At 60.5% G+C, this 14,653-nt stretch overlaps 7 protein-coding genes across 9 annotated transcripts; 3 read left to right on the top strand and 4 right to left on the bottom strand.

Moving 5' to 3' along the window:
• The first annotated feature begins 149 nt into the window (after window positions 1-149).
• GGTG_05817 (NEDD8-activating enzyme E1 catalytic subunit) lies at window positions 150-2,259 on the top strand. Its single transcript, XM_009223625.1, has 5 exons — window positions 150-392; window positions 456-557; window positions 629-634; window positions 714-793; window positions 860-2,259. Exons 1-5 carry the CDS (start codon window positions 346-348, stop codon window positions 1,927-1,929), a joined length of 1,305 nt encoding a protein of 434 aa, XP_009221889.1. The 5' UTR covers window positions 150-345; the 3' UTR covers window positions 1,930-2,259.
• GGTG_05818 (DNA-directed RNA polymerase I and III subunit RPAC1) lies at window positions 2,074-3,595 on the bottom strand. Its single transcript, XM_009223626.1, has 2 exons — window positions 3,462-3,595; window positions 2,074-3,386 (listed from the first exon to the last, which is right to left on the bottom strand). Exons 1-2 carry the CDS (start codon window positions 3,507-3,509, stop codon window positions 2,313-2,315), a joined length of 1,122 nt encoding a protein of 373 aa, XP_009221890.1. The 5' UTR covers window positions 3,510-3,595; the 3' UTR covers window positions 2,074-2,312.
• A 528-nt stretch (window positions 3,596-4,123) lies between these two features.
• GGTG_05819 (NADH-ubiquinone oxidoreductase 49 kDa subunit) lies at window positions 4,124-6,209 on the top strand. Its single transcript, XM_009223627.1, has 3 exons — window positions 4,124-4,998; window positions 5,092-5,833; window positions 5,976-6,209. Exons 1-3 carry the CDS (start codon window positions 4,321-4,323, stop codon window positions 5,990-5,992), a joined length of 1,437 nt encoding a protein of 478 aa, XP_009221891.1. The 5' UTR covers window positions 4,124-4,320; the 3' UTR covers window positions 5,993-6,209.
• A 437-nt stretch (window positions 6,210-6,646) lies between these two features.
• On the bottom strand, window positions 6,647-8,633 carry GGTG_05820 (the record flags this gene model as incomplete). 2 transcript variants are annotated; one of them, XM_009223629.1, is made up of 2 exons in its annotated part: window positions 6,647-7,957; window positions 8,132-8,633. In XM_009223629.1, the coding sequence occupies 2 exons, from the start codon at window positions 8,631-8,633 to the stop codon at window positions 6,840-6,842; spliced, it is 1,620 nt and encodes a 539-aa protein (XP_009221893.1). In that variant the 3' UTR covers window positions 6,647-6,839. The 2 variants fall into 2 exon arrangements, with proteins under 2 accessions (XP_009221893.1, XP_009221892.1); XM_009223628.1 differs by having other exon boundaries at window positions 6,647-8,633.
• A 159-nt stretch (window positions 8,634-8,792) lies between these two features.
• On the bottom strand, window positions 8,793-11,914 carry GGTG_05821 (the record flags this gene model as incomplete). Of its 2 annotated transcripts, XM_009223631.1 has the most annotated exons (3): window positions 8,793-9,032; window positions 10,181-11,591; window positions 11,664-11,826. In XM_009223631.1, the coding sequence occupies 2 exons, from the start codon at window positions 11,824-11,826 to the stop codon at window positions 10,201-10,203; spliced, it is 1,554 nt and encodes a 517-aa protein (XP_009221895.1). In that variant the 3' UTR covers window positions 8,793-9,032; window positions 10,181-10,200. The 2 variants fall into 2 exon arrangements, with proteins under 2 accessions (XP_009221895.1, XP_009221894.1); XM_009223630.1 differs by lacking the exon at window positions 8,793-9,032 and having other exon boundaries at window positions 9,632-11,591; window positions 11,664-11,914.
• Window positions 11,915-12,146: 232 nt separating this feature from the next.
• On the bottom strand, window positions 12,147-12,657 carry GGTG_05822 (hypothetical protein; the record flags this gene model as incomplete). Its single annotated transcript, XM_009223632.1, has 2 exons — window positions 12,147-12,260; window positions 12,577-12,657. The coding sequence occupies 2 exons, from the start codon at window positions 12,655-12,657 to the stop codon at window positions 12,147-12,149; spliced, it is 195 nt and encodes a 64-aa protein (XP_009221896.1).
• A 343-nt stretch (window positions 12,658-13,000) lies between these two features.
• GGTG_05823 (hypothetical protein) lies at window positions 13,001-14,644 on the top strand (the record flags this gene model as incomplete). The annotated part of the gene is made up of 3 exons (XM_009223633.1): window positions 13,001-13,219; window positions 13,298-14,254; window positions 14,288-14,644. 3 exons carry the CDS (start codon window positions 13,001-13,003, stop codon window positions 14,642-14,644), a joined length of 1,533 nt encoding a protein of 510 aa, XP_009221897.1.
• Between the last annotated feature and the right edge of the window lie 9 nt (window positions 14,645-14,653).

Below are 14,653 nucleotides of genomic sequence, written 5' to 3' on the forward strand. Positions count from 1 at the left end.
CAGTGATGTGCCGATCAGGTTACAGGGGCACTTCCGCCTGTAGCCATGTTATCGATAAGGTGATTAGCGGGCTTGCCCCCTGGAGCACCCCCGCTCTATCGCGACGCAGCACCAGACTTCATGTTGGTTCAATCGCTACGGCTGCCTAGAGTCAACAGCCCAAGCAAGCGGCTCCGCTGGTTGGAACACACCACAGCCCAGCCTAGCTCTCTGACACGGCGGACAAAACCAGTGACCGGCCTCACCAAAGCGACTCATCACAGATCGCGCCCAGGACAAAAGTTTGCCATTCACACCCCAGATTGAGAACCGAAGGGAGGAGAGGAGCACTCGTCAGAAGAGAAGATGGCTGCCGACCCAGTGGTGCCTATTGCGGCCCCGCTGTCAAGATGGTACGGATCACCACCTCCTCATTCCCCTTGCTCTCTGCTTAAGCTGATCGCTTCATGGCGCAGGCACTACCTAGATAGAATCAGAACGACCCCCGGCCCCTTCACGGACGAGGAGTCCTTCAGTCCAGAAAATGCAATCGCTAGCATGGACAAGATGTCCGTATTGTACGTTGGTATCGTTGCCTGCTGTTCCTCTGTTACATCCAGTGCTAACCTTGCCGTTTGCACGGGTCCAGGGTCATGTAAGCCCAGATGATCGCGCTCTTGGAGATACCAACTGTCGGTTCCATGGGTGGAAGCCAGTACTAATGGCGAAGAAAGCGGTGCCGGTGGCCTGGGATGCGAGATCCTGAAGAACTTGGCGTTGTCTGGATTCAAGAACATTCACGTCATCGATATGGGTACGTGGCATAGGAACCAGGACAAGGGGCTGTAGTCCAAGCCGACTAACTCGCTGTTCCTCATAGACACGATAGATATCTCTAACCTGAACCGACAGTTCCTGTTCCGCAAGGAGGACGTGGGCAAGTTCAAGGCCGAGGTGGCCGCCCGGTTCGTGCAGCGGCGGGTCAAGGGCGTCAAGATCACGCCGCACAACAAGCGCATCCAGGAGTACGACGACGACTTCTACATGCAGTTTCAGCTCGTCGTGTGCGGGCTGGACAGCATTGAGGCGCGGCGCTGGATCAACGCTAAGCTGTGCGACATGGTGGACATGGACAACTTCGACTCTCTCAAGCCACTCATCGACGGCGGCACCGAGGGCTTCAAGGGCCAAGCGCGCGTCATCTTCCCCACCGTCACGTCGTGCATCGAGTGCCAGCTCGACATGCACGCGCCGCGCGCGGCCGTGCCGCTCTGCACCATCGCGTCGATCCCGCGGCAGCCCGAGCACTGCGTTGAGTGGGCGCACGTAATCGCCTGGGACAGGGAGAAGCCGTTCCCGAGCCTGGACAAGGACGACCCGGAGCACATCACGTGGCTATACGAGAAGGCGCTCGGGCGGGCGCTCGAGTTTGGCATCCCGGGAATCACGTACGCCCTGACGCAGGGCGTGGTCAAGAACATCATACCCGCCATCGCGTCGACCAACGCCATAATCGCGGCGAGCTGCTGCAACGAGGCCTTCAAGATCGCGACGAACGCGGCGCCCTCGCTCGGGGCCGAGGAGAACTACATGATGTACTCGGGCGACGACGGCGTCTACACGTACACGTTCAAGCACGAGCGCAAGGAGGACTGCCCCGTGTGCGGCAACGAGGCCCGCCCGCTGCGCGTCGACGCCCGCTGGACCCTCTCGGAGCTGGTCGACCACCTCGCCGTCCAGCCCGCGGCCCAGCTCAAGCGGCCCAGCATTCGTGCCGAGGGCAAGTCCCTGTACGTCCAGCTCACCCCGGACCTCGAGGAGGCCACGAGGCCGAACCTGGACAAGACACTAGCGGAGCTGGGCCTCGTGAGTGGGCAGGAGATTGCCGTGACGGACCCGGCCTTTATGAGCATCGTGTTCCGATTCATCCTACGGTTTACAGAGGGATAGAAGTTGGCTCGTGTCTATCGGGACGCTGGCTGGGTGTTTGATAGGCTTGCTTGCTTTTCGTCGTCACGGAGTCTGTCAGTTGGTTTTGGCTCGCCATGGACAGACAAAATCACGGAAAATGCGCTGCATCAATCGGTCTTTAGATCCAAAGAATCGTCAAATGTTGATATTTTGCCTGCCAAACCTTTTACCTAACCTGGACGCCGTTTCATAAAAGCATACAGAGTGCGGAATGTGGTGATGCGAATGATGTGCATACCGCAGTGGGCGGGGTGATGTGCCTCTAGACACAAGTACAAGACGATATAGACGTCTATAAACATTCGGGAGCTCCACATGCCGCTTAAAAAAACCAAAGATGCTCAAGAGATAGAGCCGTCTCTTCACCTAGCCATGTTGATGACCTGCTGCTCCATCTTCTGGCACTTGGACTTCAGCTCGGCCACGGCGGCGAGGAAGAGCTCGTCGCTGCCCCACTGGCCGGCGCTCTCGACTGAGAAGATGAAGTGGTCCCGGCGGCGGCCGAGCTTGACCTTGCCCTCGAACTCGGCGTGGCGCAGGCACTCGCGGCTGACCGTGTCGCGCATGGGGTCCTCGACCACGGCCTTGAGCTCGCCCTTGCGGCCCTCGTAGCCGCTGCCGGCGCGGGCGGCGTCCTCGGCCGTGACCTTGCGCAGGCCGATGACGCCGTCGGGGAAGCAGTCGCGGAACTTCTCGGCGTCGGCACCCAAAATGGGGCGGGTTATGTCGATGGTGGGCATGAGGCGGTATGAGGCGGTGCAGACGGGCGAGAACTTTGCGTGGTCCCAGCCGTAGCCGACGTGGGCGTGCATCTCGAGCTCGATAGCCTGGCCGGGCCGCAGCTTGGCGAGCAGGATGTCCGGGTTGACGGGGCCGATGACGCCGTCGCCCGAGAACCAGTCGGCTTGTTGGCCCTCGGGCAGGAACTCGATGTCGCGGGCATAAACGTTTGCGTGGTGGTAGAGCTTGGCCGGGTCGGTCTCGCCGGCAGCGGCGGCCTCGTTGCGGCTGCACTGGACGCTCAGGCGCAGGTTGACCGTGTTGAAGTCGAACGAGTTGTCGAAGGCGCCGGCCTCGCTCTTGCGGTAGACGCGCATGAAGCGGCGCAGGCCCTCGCGCGAGCCCCGGAGCGGCACCAGGCCCAGGCGCTGGGCCAGGACCTCGTCCTGGATGACCGAGGTGTTGTTGGATATGAAGACGCGCTCGATGGCGAGCGAGGGGATCTCGGAGATCATGATGCGGCGGAAGGCGTTGGCGATGGAGGCGTCGACGCCGACCAGGCTGAAGGAGGCGTGGAACGGATCATTCTGGTGGAACTGGATGCTGAAGGTCTGGGAGAAGAGGTCGAGGTCCCAGGCGTGCTGCTCGCCAAAGAAGTGGCCGGGGAAGTCGGTTGACGAGACGTTGGTGACCGTCTCCTTGTTAATGCCGACAATCTACGTGCGCATGAGGGGAGAGCTCGTCAGTTGGAGCTTCAGTTAAGCATTGGAGCGAATATTCCTAGTAATTACCTTTCGCCTATCCAGCTCGTCCTGGTTTGTCTGTGTTCTTGAAGGCATCTTGACTGCACGCTTCGATTAGTCCAGTGACGTGCGGAGCCAAGGGTTTTCTTTCTCTGCGCGCATCATTGGCAGTAAAATTTGGGCGGGCAACTTTTTTTGTCAAATGCTTACGACAAGGGCGACCCCACCACGGCCGAACATATGTGGGGAACTTGGCCGAGGTCTGGGGTCTGGCTGGATGTAGTTTCGGGTAGACACGTGGGCTGTCTGATACTGTTGGCTGTTGTGGTTTTTTTTCTTATCCTTGAATACTTATGGGTTTTCACTGCTCTCTTCTGTAAACAATTCTTTTCGGCACCCTACACTCACTCTCACAGGCTGGAGGCCCTCCAATAGGACCAAGGCTGAAACAGCGACTGGAAAAGAAGCCGATAGGAGCTGAAGAAGAGAGCTTCATGTCATTTCTTCTAATTTTCGCGCTATCTGTAATCGTAGTGTCGAGCCAATAGGCACTAGAAATGTTCTTGAAGATCAAATCATCAAAGCTCAGGTGGAAATGCTTGATAATTCCCGCTCCTGACTGGCCCGTGCTCCCACTGCGGGGTCGCGGATATTCTGTCCCCCGGCCCTAAACCTGATTGGGCGCCGAGAGCTGCGCAGAGCTCGGTCATGACGGCCGCCACGAGATTGACGCTCACCACCGGAATCGAGCGAGCCCCTCCCTCGGCCCAATTGACGACGACGCGTTGCCACTGCCAGAGGCACAGAGCCCTGAGAGGTTTCACGTCCATGCCCTCTCTGCGGACCGGCCTCTCCTCGACACCCGCCCACGAACACGCCCCTGCCCACCCCCCGAATTAAAGCCGCAATGACTTCGCTCTATCGCCTGGCCGGCCGAGCCGCCGCGAAGCGCCTGTTCCTCCGGCCCGCCATCCCCTCCCAGACCCCCTTCGCCGCCGCCTCAATAAGATGCTTCTCCACCGCCCCCCGCCGACGCTACGCCGAGCCCGCCACCTACCAGCCGACGCGCCTGGTGCCCGTAGACAGCAACTTCCAGCCCGCCGCCGACCCCTACGACGTCGAGCACGAGGGCGAGGACCACGTCCGGGCGCCGCGCGACGATGCTATCGAGGACCGCAAGATCCGCCACTACACGGTCAACTTTGGCCCGCAGCACCCGGCCGCCCACGGCGTGCTCCGCCTCATCCTCGAGCTAAGCGGCGAGGAGATTATACGGGCTGACCCGCACGTCGGCCTGCTGCACCGCGGCACCGAGAAGCTGTGCGAGTACAAGACGTACCTCCAGGCCCTGCCGTACTTTGACCGTCTCGACTACGTTTCCATGATGACCAACGAGCAGTGCTTCGCCCTCGCCGTCGAGAAGCTGCTCAACGTCGAGATCCCCGAACGCGCAAAGTTTATCCGGACCCTGTTTGGCGAGATCACTCGTGTCCTCAACCACCTCATGTCCGTCCTGTCCCATGCCATGGACGTCGGCGCTCTCACGCCTTTCCTGTGGGGCTTCGAGGAGCGAGAGAAGCTGATGGTATGTCCATCCTCCCCACTCGCCGCAGGCTTTCCCTCCATCCCTGGGGCCTGGGGTCTCTGCTAATTCCGAGCCAAACCCCAACCGATATAGGAATTCTACGAGCGTGTCTCGGGTGCCCGTCTGCACACTGCCTACGTGCGGCCCGGTGGTGTTCACCAGGACATTCCCGCCGGTCTCCTCGACGACATCTACCAGTGGGCGACGCAGTTTGGCGACCGCATCGACGAGACAGAGGAGATGCTGACGGACAACCGCATCTGGATCAACCGTCTGCAGGGCGTGGGCGTGGTCTCGGCCGCCGAGGCGCTCAACTTGTCCTTCACGGGCGTCATGCTCCGCGGGTCGGGCGTGCCGTGGGACGTGCGCAAGAGCGCGCCCTACGACGCCTACGACCAGGTCGAGTTCGACGTGCCCGTGGGCGTCAACGGCGACTGCTATGACCGCTACCTGTGCCGCATGGAGGAGTTCCGTCAGTCGCTGCGCATCATCCACCAGTGCCTCAACAAGATGCCCGCCGGCCCCGTCCGGGTCGAGGACTACAAGATCTCGCCCCCGCCGCGCGCGGCCATGAAGGAGAACATGGAGGCCCTCATCCACCACTTCCTGCTCTACACCAAGGGCTACGCCGTCCCGCCGGGGGACACCTACTCGGCCATCGAGGCCCCCAAGGGCGAGATGGGCGTCTACGTCGTCAGCGACGGCAGCGAAAGGCCCTACCGCGTCTCCATCAGGGCGCCCGGCTTCGCCCACCTTGCCGGCTTCGACCACGTCGCCAAGGGCCATCTGCTCGCCGATGCCGTGGCCGTCATCGGCACCATGGATCTTGTGTTTGGTAAGCATTTGCACCGTCCCCATTTCAGTTTCATTGTGAGATCAGAAGCGTGTGAAAATGAACGCAGTTGGTATTGTATTACTTTCTATTGCGATGATGGTATCATTTCAACTAACAAATCTCTCTTTTCTCCTCATTCCAGGCGAGGTTGACCGGTAGAGAGGAATATGAAATTCAAATCTTAAGTCATGCAGGAGTAGGGTGAAGTAGAGGATAAAGAACGGGGCCTGGTTTGGGCCATTCCGTCAGTGTAGTGATGGTCGCAATAAAAATGTTCATACTCTAAAACGTGGAAATTTAAAACGCAGTGCAGGTGGGCGGGGCGGTGTCGGAAAGCATCGATGAATGAATGGACTGGGGACCGGATTCTCGTCCCCCGTTCTGGGAGGGTACGGGGGATGAGGGCGTAGAAAGAGAGGGGTGGTTAGTTTTTTTTCCTTTGTCAGATGTGTGGTGTTGTATCATAATGAAGTCAAGGCAACGCGCAGGTCGAAAATGGCAAACAAGGATGTAAACGACGCAAATATCTCATACTCCCTCTTGAAAACTGTTTTTTTTTTTTGTTGTTTTGTCTTTTTGCTGCTGTAGTCGGGCTCTAGGATGGACTGTTCACAGGCCTAGTAGCTGATGTGTTAGATCAGGACTGAGCACTTGAGTGAAGTGAAATCTAAGAGCTGTGTGGAGAAAGAGGCAAGTTAGTTATAAGTTCACGATGGCTGGCGCTGACTAGCGAACTATGGCAGAATGGGGAGCAGGATGAATGAGGGTAGGGGACTGACCGATGATTCAGCAAGTCTGATCATGTTCATGGTAGTGGATATGAGTCCCTCGGCTCGAGGGTGGAGATGATGAGAAAAGCATGTTGGCGAAGCCGTGCCGTCCGTCTTCCCCGGAACTAGGCACTGATTAGAGACGACTGGTTTGTCGCTGCTACTGTGAATGCCGCAACCTCACTTGCAGTCTGCTGTTAGCAGCCACCTTGTTCGTTTTGTCGGGAGGCTTCCCCTTAGTCATAGAGCCGGGTGCGGGCGCCGGGCGGGGTGCTCTTCTTGAGCGCGCACTCGGAGAAGGCGGGCATGTGGCGGTGGGTGCCCTCGGGGCCGGCGCCGATGGGCAGCCCCGCGATGGGCTTGCACCTGGGCCTGCTGCCCAGCTTGCCCGTCTGGATGGCGGGCGCGCCGTCGGCGCCGATGGCGACGGCGCCCCTGGCGTAGTGCAGCGGCGGGAGCGTCGTGAGCGCGTTGACGTTGTAGACCTGGAGGCCACGCGAGCACGAGGCCTGCGGCTGCAGCTGGTTCTGCTGGGGGTCCGCGACGGCGGCGGCGGCGGCGGCGCTGGCGCGGAAGACGTCGTCCCGCGAGCTCGGGAAGATGGACGGGCCCCAGCACGTGTCGCCCTTGGGGCCGGGCAGGTACTGGTGGTTGGAGTCCGGGCCGGGCAGCGTGGTGGGCGGGGCGGGGAGCTCGGGCATGTCGTCCTGGACCGAGGTGGCTGCATCAACGGCGGCGACGCACTGGACTGTGTCGCTGAAGGTGACACGGCGGCGAGGGCTGACAGCGGGAGCAGCAGCAGCGCCGGTGGTGGCGGCGGCGGCGGCGGCGGCCGTCTTGCCGGCCTTGTCGTGCTTGACAGCGTTGTGGGTGCCGACGTCAGTGTTCTTCTTGTTGCCGGCGGCATCACCGTCCCTGGGGCTGCCGCCGTGGGAGTGCTCCGAGGAGGAGGACGAGTTCAGAGGCATGTCGATGCTCGAGGCGCGGCGCTGGCGGCGGCGTACATGGTAGAGGTGCGGCTCGCCCGCCTCCGAGGCCGAGGAGCCGCCGGCGGGGCTGGACGAGTTGAGCTCCTCATAGTCCTCGTCGAGGCAGGTCGCCGTGATGGAGCGCGTGATGTCGGCAGAGAGCGAGCGGCGGTTGGGGCGGCGGCTGGGGCACACGGGCGTGGCATAGTGGATGCGCGGCTGCTCCTCATCACTCTCCTCGTCCTCAACCTCTTGGACTTCTTGGACCTCTTGAACCTCTTGCTCGACCTGGACTTGCTCCTCATCCTCCTGCTCGCTGTGGTCATCAACCTGGGGCTGCGCATGGGCCTGGACATCTTGCTGCTGGACATCTTGTTGCTGGACATCTGTCTGCTGGGTCAGTAACATCTGAGGGGCGCCGCCGGTGTTGACATAGCCGCTGGGCTGGCAAGCGATCCGGTGGGCATGCTGCCACTCGAGGCAGTGATGCTGAGGCACCGAGGCGCCCTGCACCCACTCGGGCTTGTAGCGGTTGAAGTCGGCGTTGCAGTTGCACTCACCCTTGCGGTGCAGCTCGGCGTGGTCGTCGACCCACTCGGCAGCGAAGAGGCTGGAGAGGCGGACGGAGTAGGCCTCTTGGCCGTTGGGGCCGACGACACGCTCGAACATGGGCGGGGCCTTCTTGCTCTCGGCAGATGCGGCGGCGGTGGCCGGCTGCTGCTTTTGGTGGGCTCCATTGCCGCCGCCACCAGCACCCTGGGCCATGTTCTGGAAGACAGAGGCGCCGCCGATGACGCGTGGGCGGACCAGGTCCGGGAAGATGACTTCGCAGCCGCAGGCGCCACGCTCGTGGAGGAAGTGGTGCTCCCACTCCTGGATCAGGACGGCCCGGGAGTGCATCAGGCGCGAGCAGACGGGGCACATGGCGTCCACGAGGAAGGGCCTGTTGGGCTGGAGGTCACAGACCGGGTTCTTGTGCTCCGAGGTCGTCAGCGGGCAGGGCCGGAGCACGGCCATGGAGCAGTGGCCGCAGGCGTAGCCGATAAACTCTTGGAAGCACATTGTGGTGGTGGTAAGCAGAAAGTTGCAGTCGAAACAGTGAGTGAGTTGTTGAAAGACAGAAGGAGATGTTCCTTGGTTCTTGACGGTTGCTGAAGCTCTGACAGACGACGTACGGACAGTACTATTCTCGTGGCGATCCAGCAAGCTGAAAAGCGTTGAGCGAGTTGTCGGGGATGGTTGAGGTGGTGAAGGTCGCGGGCGATGGCAGGAATGTTGGAGCAGAGTGTGGTGGCGGGTATGCCTCCAGATGGTGATACTTAATACTCGAACCAAGAAATGGTTACTGGCAGATATCTCAATCAGGTTTTTCTTTTTCAGATTGGGGTTCGAACAGGCTGCGGGGATCTCTGAGATCCGCTTTGCAGATAGATTTGACCTTGTAGTTCTCTGGTCGCGGATCTGAGCGAGATGAAAGCAGCGTGAGCGGAGGTCGCCTTGCGATGGCTGGAACCTGCTTGTAGCGGTTGGGAGTAGGTTTGGCTGTGCAGCTCGCGAGTGAGAAGAGAGATTCTGGAGTGGAAGAAAGAGAGAGGAGGCGGGGTCGAGGCGAGCCGCTGAACGGTAGATAGGCCGGAAAGAGAGGAGCAAGACTGGCGCGAGGCAGCAATGCTTCGTCTCTGGTGGATGGTGATATCCAGTGGCGGTGGAGAGGTGCAGGTAGGAGGAAGAGGGAAAGAGAGGGATATGCCCAACGGGCCGTGGATAGTTGAAGAAGGGTGGTGATGCAGGAAGGAAGGTGGGTGAGGGGAGGAGGAGGATGGTGAGAGGGCGGGAGAGGTAGAGGTGGAAGGTTTAAATATTGCAATGCGAAGGGAAAGTTGTGGCCTCAATACACGAGAAGCTGGATGAATAGCTCCACTTTGAACAGAGGCGTTCTTTCCTCAATGAGATTTTGTGTGTATGGTGGCTATTTTGCCTTGCCTCTATTGTGGCCTATTGTGCAGAATAGAGACTGTGGGGAACACACGAGCACAATATGAGGAGCAAGGGCACCTTGAGGGCCACCAGGTCTGCAGGCTTCTTGCTTCGTCGAGTCCTGGAAGATACTTGACAATGGGAAGGCTGCCCATGGTTCATACATGTCACTCCATTGTGTGGGAGAATGCTAGAAAGCGAAGGCATACATATCCGTGGTCTGGACACGAGTGTTCCAAGATCAATAGGAGCATTCCTATTCACGCCTGCATGCTGCAGCCACCTGGATACTGTGATGGAACAACAAGATTATGACAGCATGAGAAAGCCATAGATGGACAGGCAGGACATCAGGTGAATTATAACTGAAATCAGAATTGGTACTGATATTTCCGGTTCTTGGCCTTTCCCCATCAATGAGATATTGGGGCGCAGAATGCTGCTGAACACTCCTACGGACCTCTTGACAATGAGAATGGTGGGGTCAAAGGAGGAAGATATGTGGAAGCTTGGACCACTCCGCCGGCCTAGCCAGGCAGATATCTTGCAAGTGCGCCCAAAGATCTCCGGGCGGGCATCAAAAGACTAGTGCCATGGGATGGATATTGGTACAGTATTAGACGCATACTCACATCTAGTCTACTCCTCAGCGTCACAGAATCTTGAACCTGTTGCCTGCAGCCTGGCGCATCAAAAAGTCCTTGAGCGGCCTCGAGGCGTTGACGGCTCCAAGACCGAGGGACCGCACCGCGACGGCGGGGGCCCACTCTATCGAGTAGAGCTTGTGGAGTTTGTCGCAGACGCCCAGCACGACGTGGTTGGCCGCGTACCGCTCCGACTCGTACGGCTCCAGGGCCAGGCGGCAGCCGAGGTCCTGACCGCGGCCCACGGCGGCCGACAGCGCGCGCGAGAGGCTCTCGACGTCGCCCTGGCCCGCGTTGAGGCCCTGGCCCGCGAGCGGGTGCACCGTGTGGGCGGCGTCGCCCACCAGCGCCCAGCGCTCGCCCACGTACGAGTCGGCGTGCCGCATGCGCAGCGGGAACGACGCCACCGTGCCCTCCTGCACCCCGACCGCGGGCAGCGGGACCGCGAGCGGGTTCTCGCGCTCGGCGGCCGTCATGGGCGCCGTGTGCTCCAGCCGCCAGGCCAGCTCGTCGGCCTGGCCCGCCGACAGCGTGTGCATGTACTCGATGTCCGTGGGGCTCAGGCGGAAGGCTGCGTTGACCATGGCGACGAAGTCGGCGGGGGCCAGCGACTTGAGCACCGCGGCCTTCTCGGGCGTCGTCGACCAGACAAGGGTGGCGTGGTTATCCGGCAACGGGAGAGCCGCGACGGGACCTGTGGGCAGGAAGCGCTGGTACGCCGTCTCGCGGCCGCCGTTGTGTGCTAGCATCATGGCCTTGACTCCCTGTGCGTCTCCCAGCTTCAGGGTAGCCACAACACCGTGGCGCTCGTAGTCCCAGCCGCGCGCCTCGGTGCCGGCAAAGGTCCGTACGGGGCTGTTTGCGCCATCGGCCCCGACCAGAAGGCGCGCCCACACCTGCTTCCCACCAGTCAGGCTGATGACGGGCCACTGCGACATGTCCATCTCGGATGTCCTCTCGCCGTAGCTGATGTCCTCCACACGGGCGCCATCAAAGACGGAAACACCACCAAGCTCCTCCAGGCGGCGGAGCAGAGCCGACGTCAGGTTCAGGTTCTCGACCATGTATGCGATCGTCTGACTGCTGCTGCCCACATCCCTACCATCCGCCCCGAACTCTCCTGACGTCCCTGGCGACGCTGTTGCGGCGCTGCTCCAGTCGAACTCGACCCGCGCGCCAGAGACGCCGTCCCAGACCTGCATCTCGTGGAAGGGCTGCACGCGCTCGCGCCGAAGATGCGACCACGCGCCAATGGAGTCGAGGAAGTTCGCAGAAGACGGTGTCAGAGAGCTGCAGCGGTTGGAGTACTGGCCGGGTGGCAGGTCCCATGCCCTTAGCTTCGAGAGGTCCTGCGCTTCCACCAGGGCCACACGCAGGCCGGCCGTGACGGGATTCGAGCCTGAGAATGTAAGGAATAGTAAGGATCAGCCGCGGATTTGAGTGTCAGGGCGGGGAGCAGCGGATGACGTACGGAGAGCAGTGAGCAAGCTCAGGCCCGCGGGGCCACCTCCCACGCAGACCACATCGTAGATGTCGGGCTTGGCCGAGCTCGCGTAAGATCTTGATGGCCGTTGCCAGGCGAGGCGGCTGCACCTGCGGCACAGGTGTCGCGCTGTGGATGCTGTTCTAAGCATCTGTGGCTGTGAGGAGGCTGTTTTGGCAGCGTCATGGAGGCTCTGCCTGAAGAAGCTTCATGCGACGTCGATCATCGATGTCCAAGTTCTATGCACCTCCCTGACATCCCCCACCGATCGCTGCAAGGGGTTCGGTGGGTCTGTGCGCCCAATCACATCACATGGGGTCCAGGAAACCCCCCCGCTCTATGAAAGACTCCCGTCAGGTGAAGAAAGCTTATCGCCTCTACAGTTCTGAGTAATACCTAGGCGGGCAGGCCCGAACACGCGGTTAAATAGAGTGAAAATAGGAGACAGTATCCGTTAAAGCATCTGACACGTCACGGACTGAACTGACCGTGGCCTTTGCTGTGGCAGTAGATTTCATGCGCGTTAAACAGAGCCGCCTCGGGCTTCCCAGTTGCCCCGGATTCCGAGAAGAATTCATCCCTTGTCTGTCATCTACTTGGACGGCCGTTTCAATCGGTCGGTCGGCCTTGCATGGTCAGAAAAGGTCGTGAAGTATGCACCGAACAGAAGCACCGATCAAATATGTCGGTCCTTTCCGCCCGGGAGTCTAGGGGTGTATATCTAGGTACCTATTTATCCATTTACTTGGGTATGTACGGTGCATTCGTACATACACATATGTATGGCTAGAGCTCCTAGGAAGCAACTAGATATGCATAAATGCTTGAGTTGGGGATCATGAGCTACGGCCACAAGCCTCGACTTGCACGAACCACGTCTCAAATACAAGGATGTACACACAAAGAAGTACGAAATACGATTGCGCTGCCCCGCGGCAGTAGTCTTGTCGATAATGTACAGCAAACGGTGAGGCTCGGTCATGGCGGCAACGTCTCGCAGCACTGTGCATATACCCTTCATCCCATGGGTGGCTAGTCGGCAGAGCCAGATCCGGCAGCAGAGCACGGTCGGGCTTCGGTGGCCTCAAACCTATAGAAAAACAGACTGATGTCCCGTTGTCGGCCAGAGAGCCGTTTCGACAACTCCGACCCGACATGTCCGTCGAGCGAGGGTGCTATATAATGTGCCTTTGAAGGACATCGACGCACGTTCTAGCTGCAGCAAGAGTATCGACATACTCGCTTCATTGACACCACAGCGCAGAGCGCAAGCGGGCTCGTTTCATAGAACAAAGAAAGGAAACAGAAACAGTCATCACCGCAACATGGGAGGATTCTTGAGCTCGGGCCAGCCAGCCCGCAACCCAACCGACGATGTGTTTCCAGTCTACGAACTGGATAGCTATAATGAGGTGACCCGTATGGTGGCCTGGACCATGCTCCGGTTCGACGAGGTCCTAGACCCCCTGATGCTCCGGGACTCACTGGCTCGCCTTGCGACGATTGGTGACTGGCGCAAGCTAGGTTCCAGAGTTCGCAAGAATGTGAGTAGCGATCTGCGAGCCCACTATTGCTTGATCCGAAAGGGCTCCGGGGCTAACAATCGGTTGAATGGTCCACAGGCCGCGGGGAAGCTCGAGTACCACATACCGAAGCAGTTCACCGAGGAGAGGCCCGCGATCGGCTTCACGCACCAAGCGCACGGCGTCCGGGTCGACGACCATGACCTGGGCCGCAAGCTGCCGCGGGCCACGCCGGGCAAGGCGTCGGTGCAGGCGGGCTCCGTCGCCTTCGAGAGCTTCGTGCCGCCGCCCGAGGCCCCTGGGACGCTCAAGGACTACACGCGCTCGGGCGCGCCGCTGCTCTGGTTGCACGTTGTGACCTTTGCCGACGCCACGCTCGTCACGCTCGGCTGGCCGCACATGGCCATGGACGGCGTGGCCCTGAGCCAGGTGCTGCAGGCCTGGGCCATCGTGCTGGCCGGCGGCGACGAGTTCGTGCCCCCGATGCTCTCGCTGCGCCACGATATCATGGGCACCCCGACGGCCAGGGACGGGCCGGCGGCCGAGATACCCAAGGAGTTCTTCATGGCCGGGCGCATGGTGACGAACGTCTTCCTGAGCTTCCTGTGCATCGTGTACATGGTGGTGAGCATCATGCTCGGCGACAGGATGGAGCCGCACATGGTGTGGGTGCCCAAGTCCACGCTCGCCAAGCTCAAGCAGGAGGCGCTGGCTGGACTGGAAGCGCACGACAACGGAACAGCTCCAGCTTCGTCGACGGGAACGGCCCAGTCGGGCTCATCTTCCAACAAAGAAACAGCGGGCAAGGGCAGTGTTGACGCGAAGCTGTTCCCGGGCGGCATCGTGGCCGACCAGGTGACGGGCAAGCCGTTCATCAGCGAGAACGACGCCCTGGTGGCCTTCTTCACGCGGGCGGCCATGTGTGGGCGGCCAAAGAGCTCGCGGCGGCCCGTCAACGTATACTCCGTCGTCGACGTGCGCAACAGGATCCCCACCGTTAACGCGAGCATCCCTGGCGCCGAGGCGAGCGTCTTCATGACCAACGTGGTCCTGAGCGTCCAGACGCTGCTGCCCGCGCGTGTGTTTTAGGGCGACCACGGCGGCCGCAAAAACACGTCCCCCTCGCCGTCTTCGTCGGCATCCTCATCAACCAAGCCGCCGGCGTCTTCTCTCGGGGTCATTGCCGCCTCGGTCCGCTCCCACGTAGCGGCTGGCACGACGGAACCGCAGCTGAGGGCGTGGGGGCTGCTGATGGTCAAGGCTGTATGGGACCGGCTGCCGGCGACGGCGGTCATGGCCGGGGCCCCGCGGGTAACGTCAATCATGTTTAGCAGTCTCGACGTCGGCACCATGTACGACTCGAACATGTTCGAGCCGGCGGTTGTGGAAAAGAGCGAGCGGCTAGAGAATGGCAACGAGGACAAGAAGGCTAGGGACGGCCGGTAGACGCAGGAG

The sequence above is a fragment of the Gaeumannomyces tritici genome (assembly GCF_000145635.1).
Source record: "Gaeumannomyces tritici R3-111a-1 unplaced genomic scaffold supercont2.3, whole genome shotgun sequence".
NCBI classification, from domain to species: Eukaryota; Fungi; Ascomycota; class Sordariomycetes; order Magnaporthales; family Magnaporthaceae; genus Gaeumannomyces; species Gaeumannomyces tritici.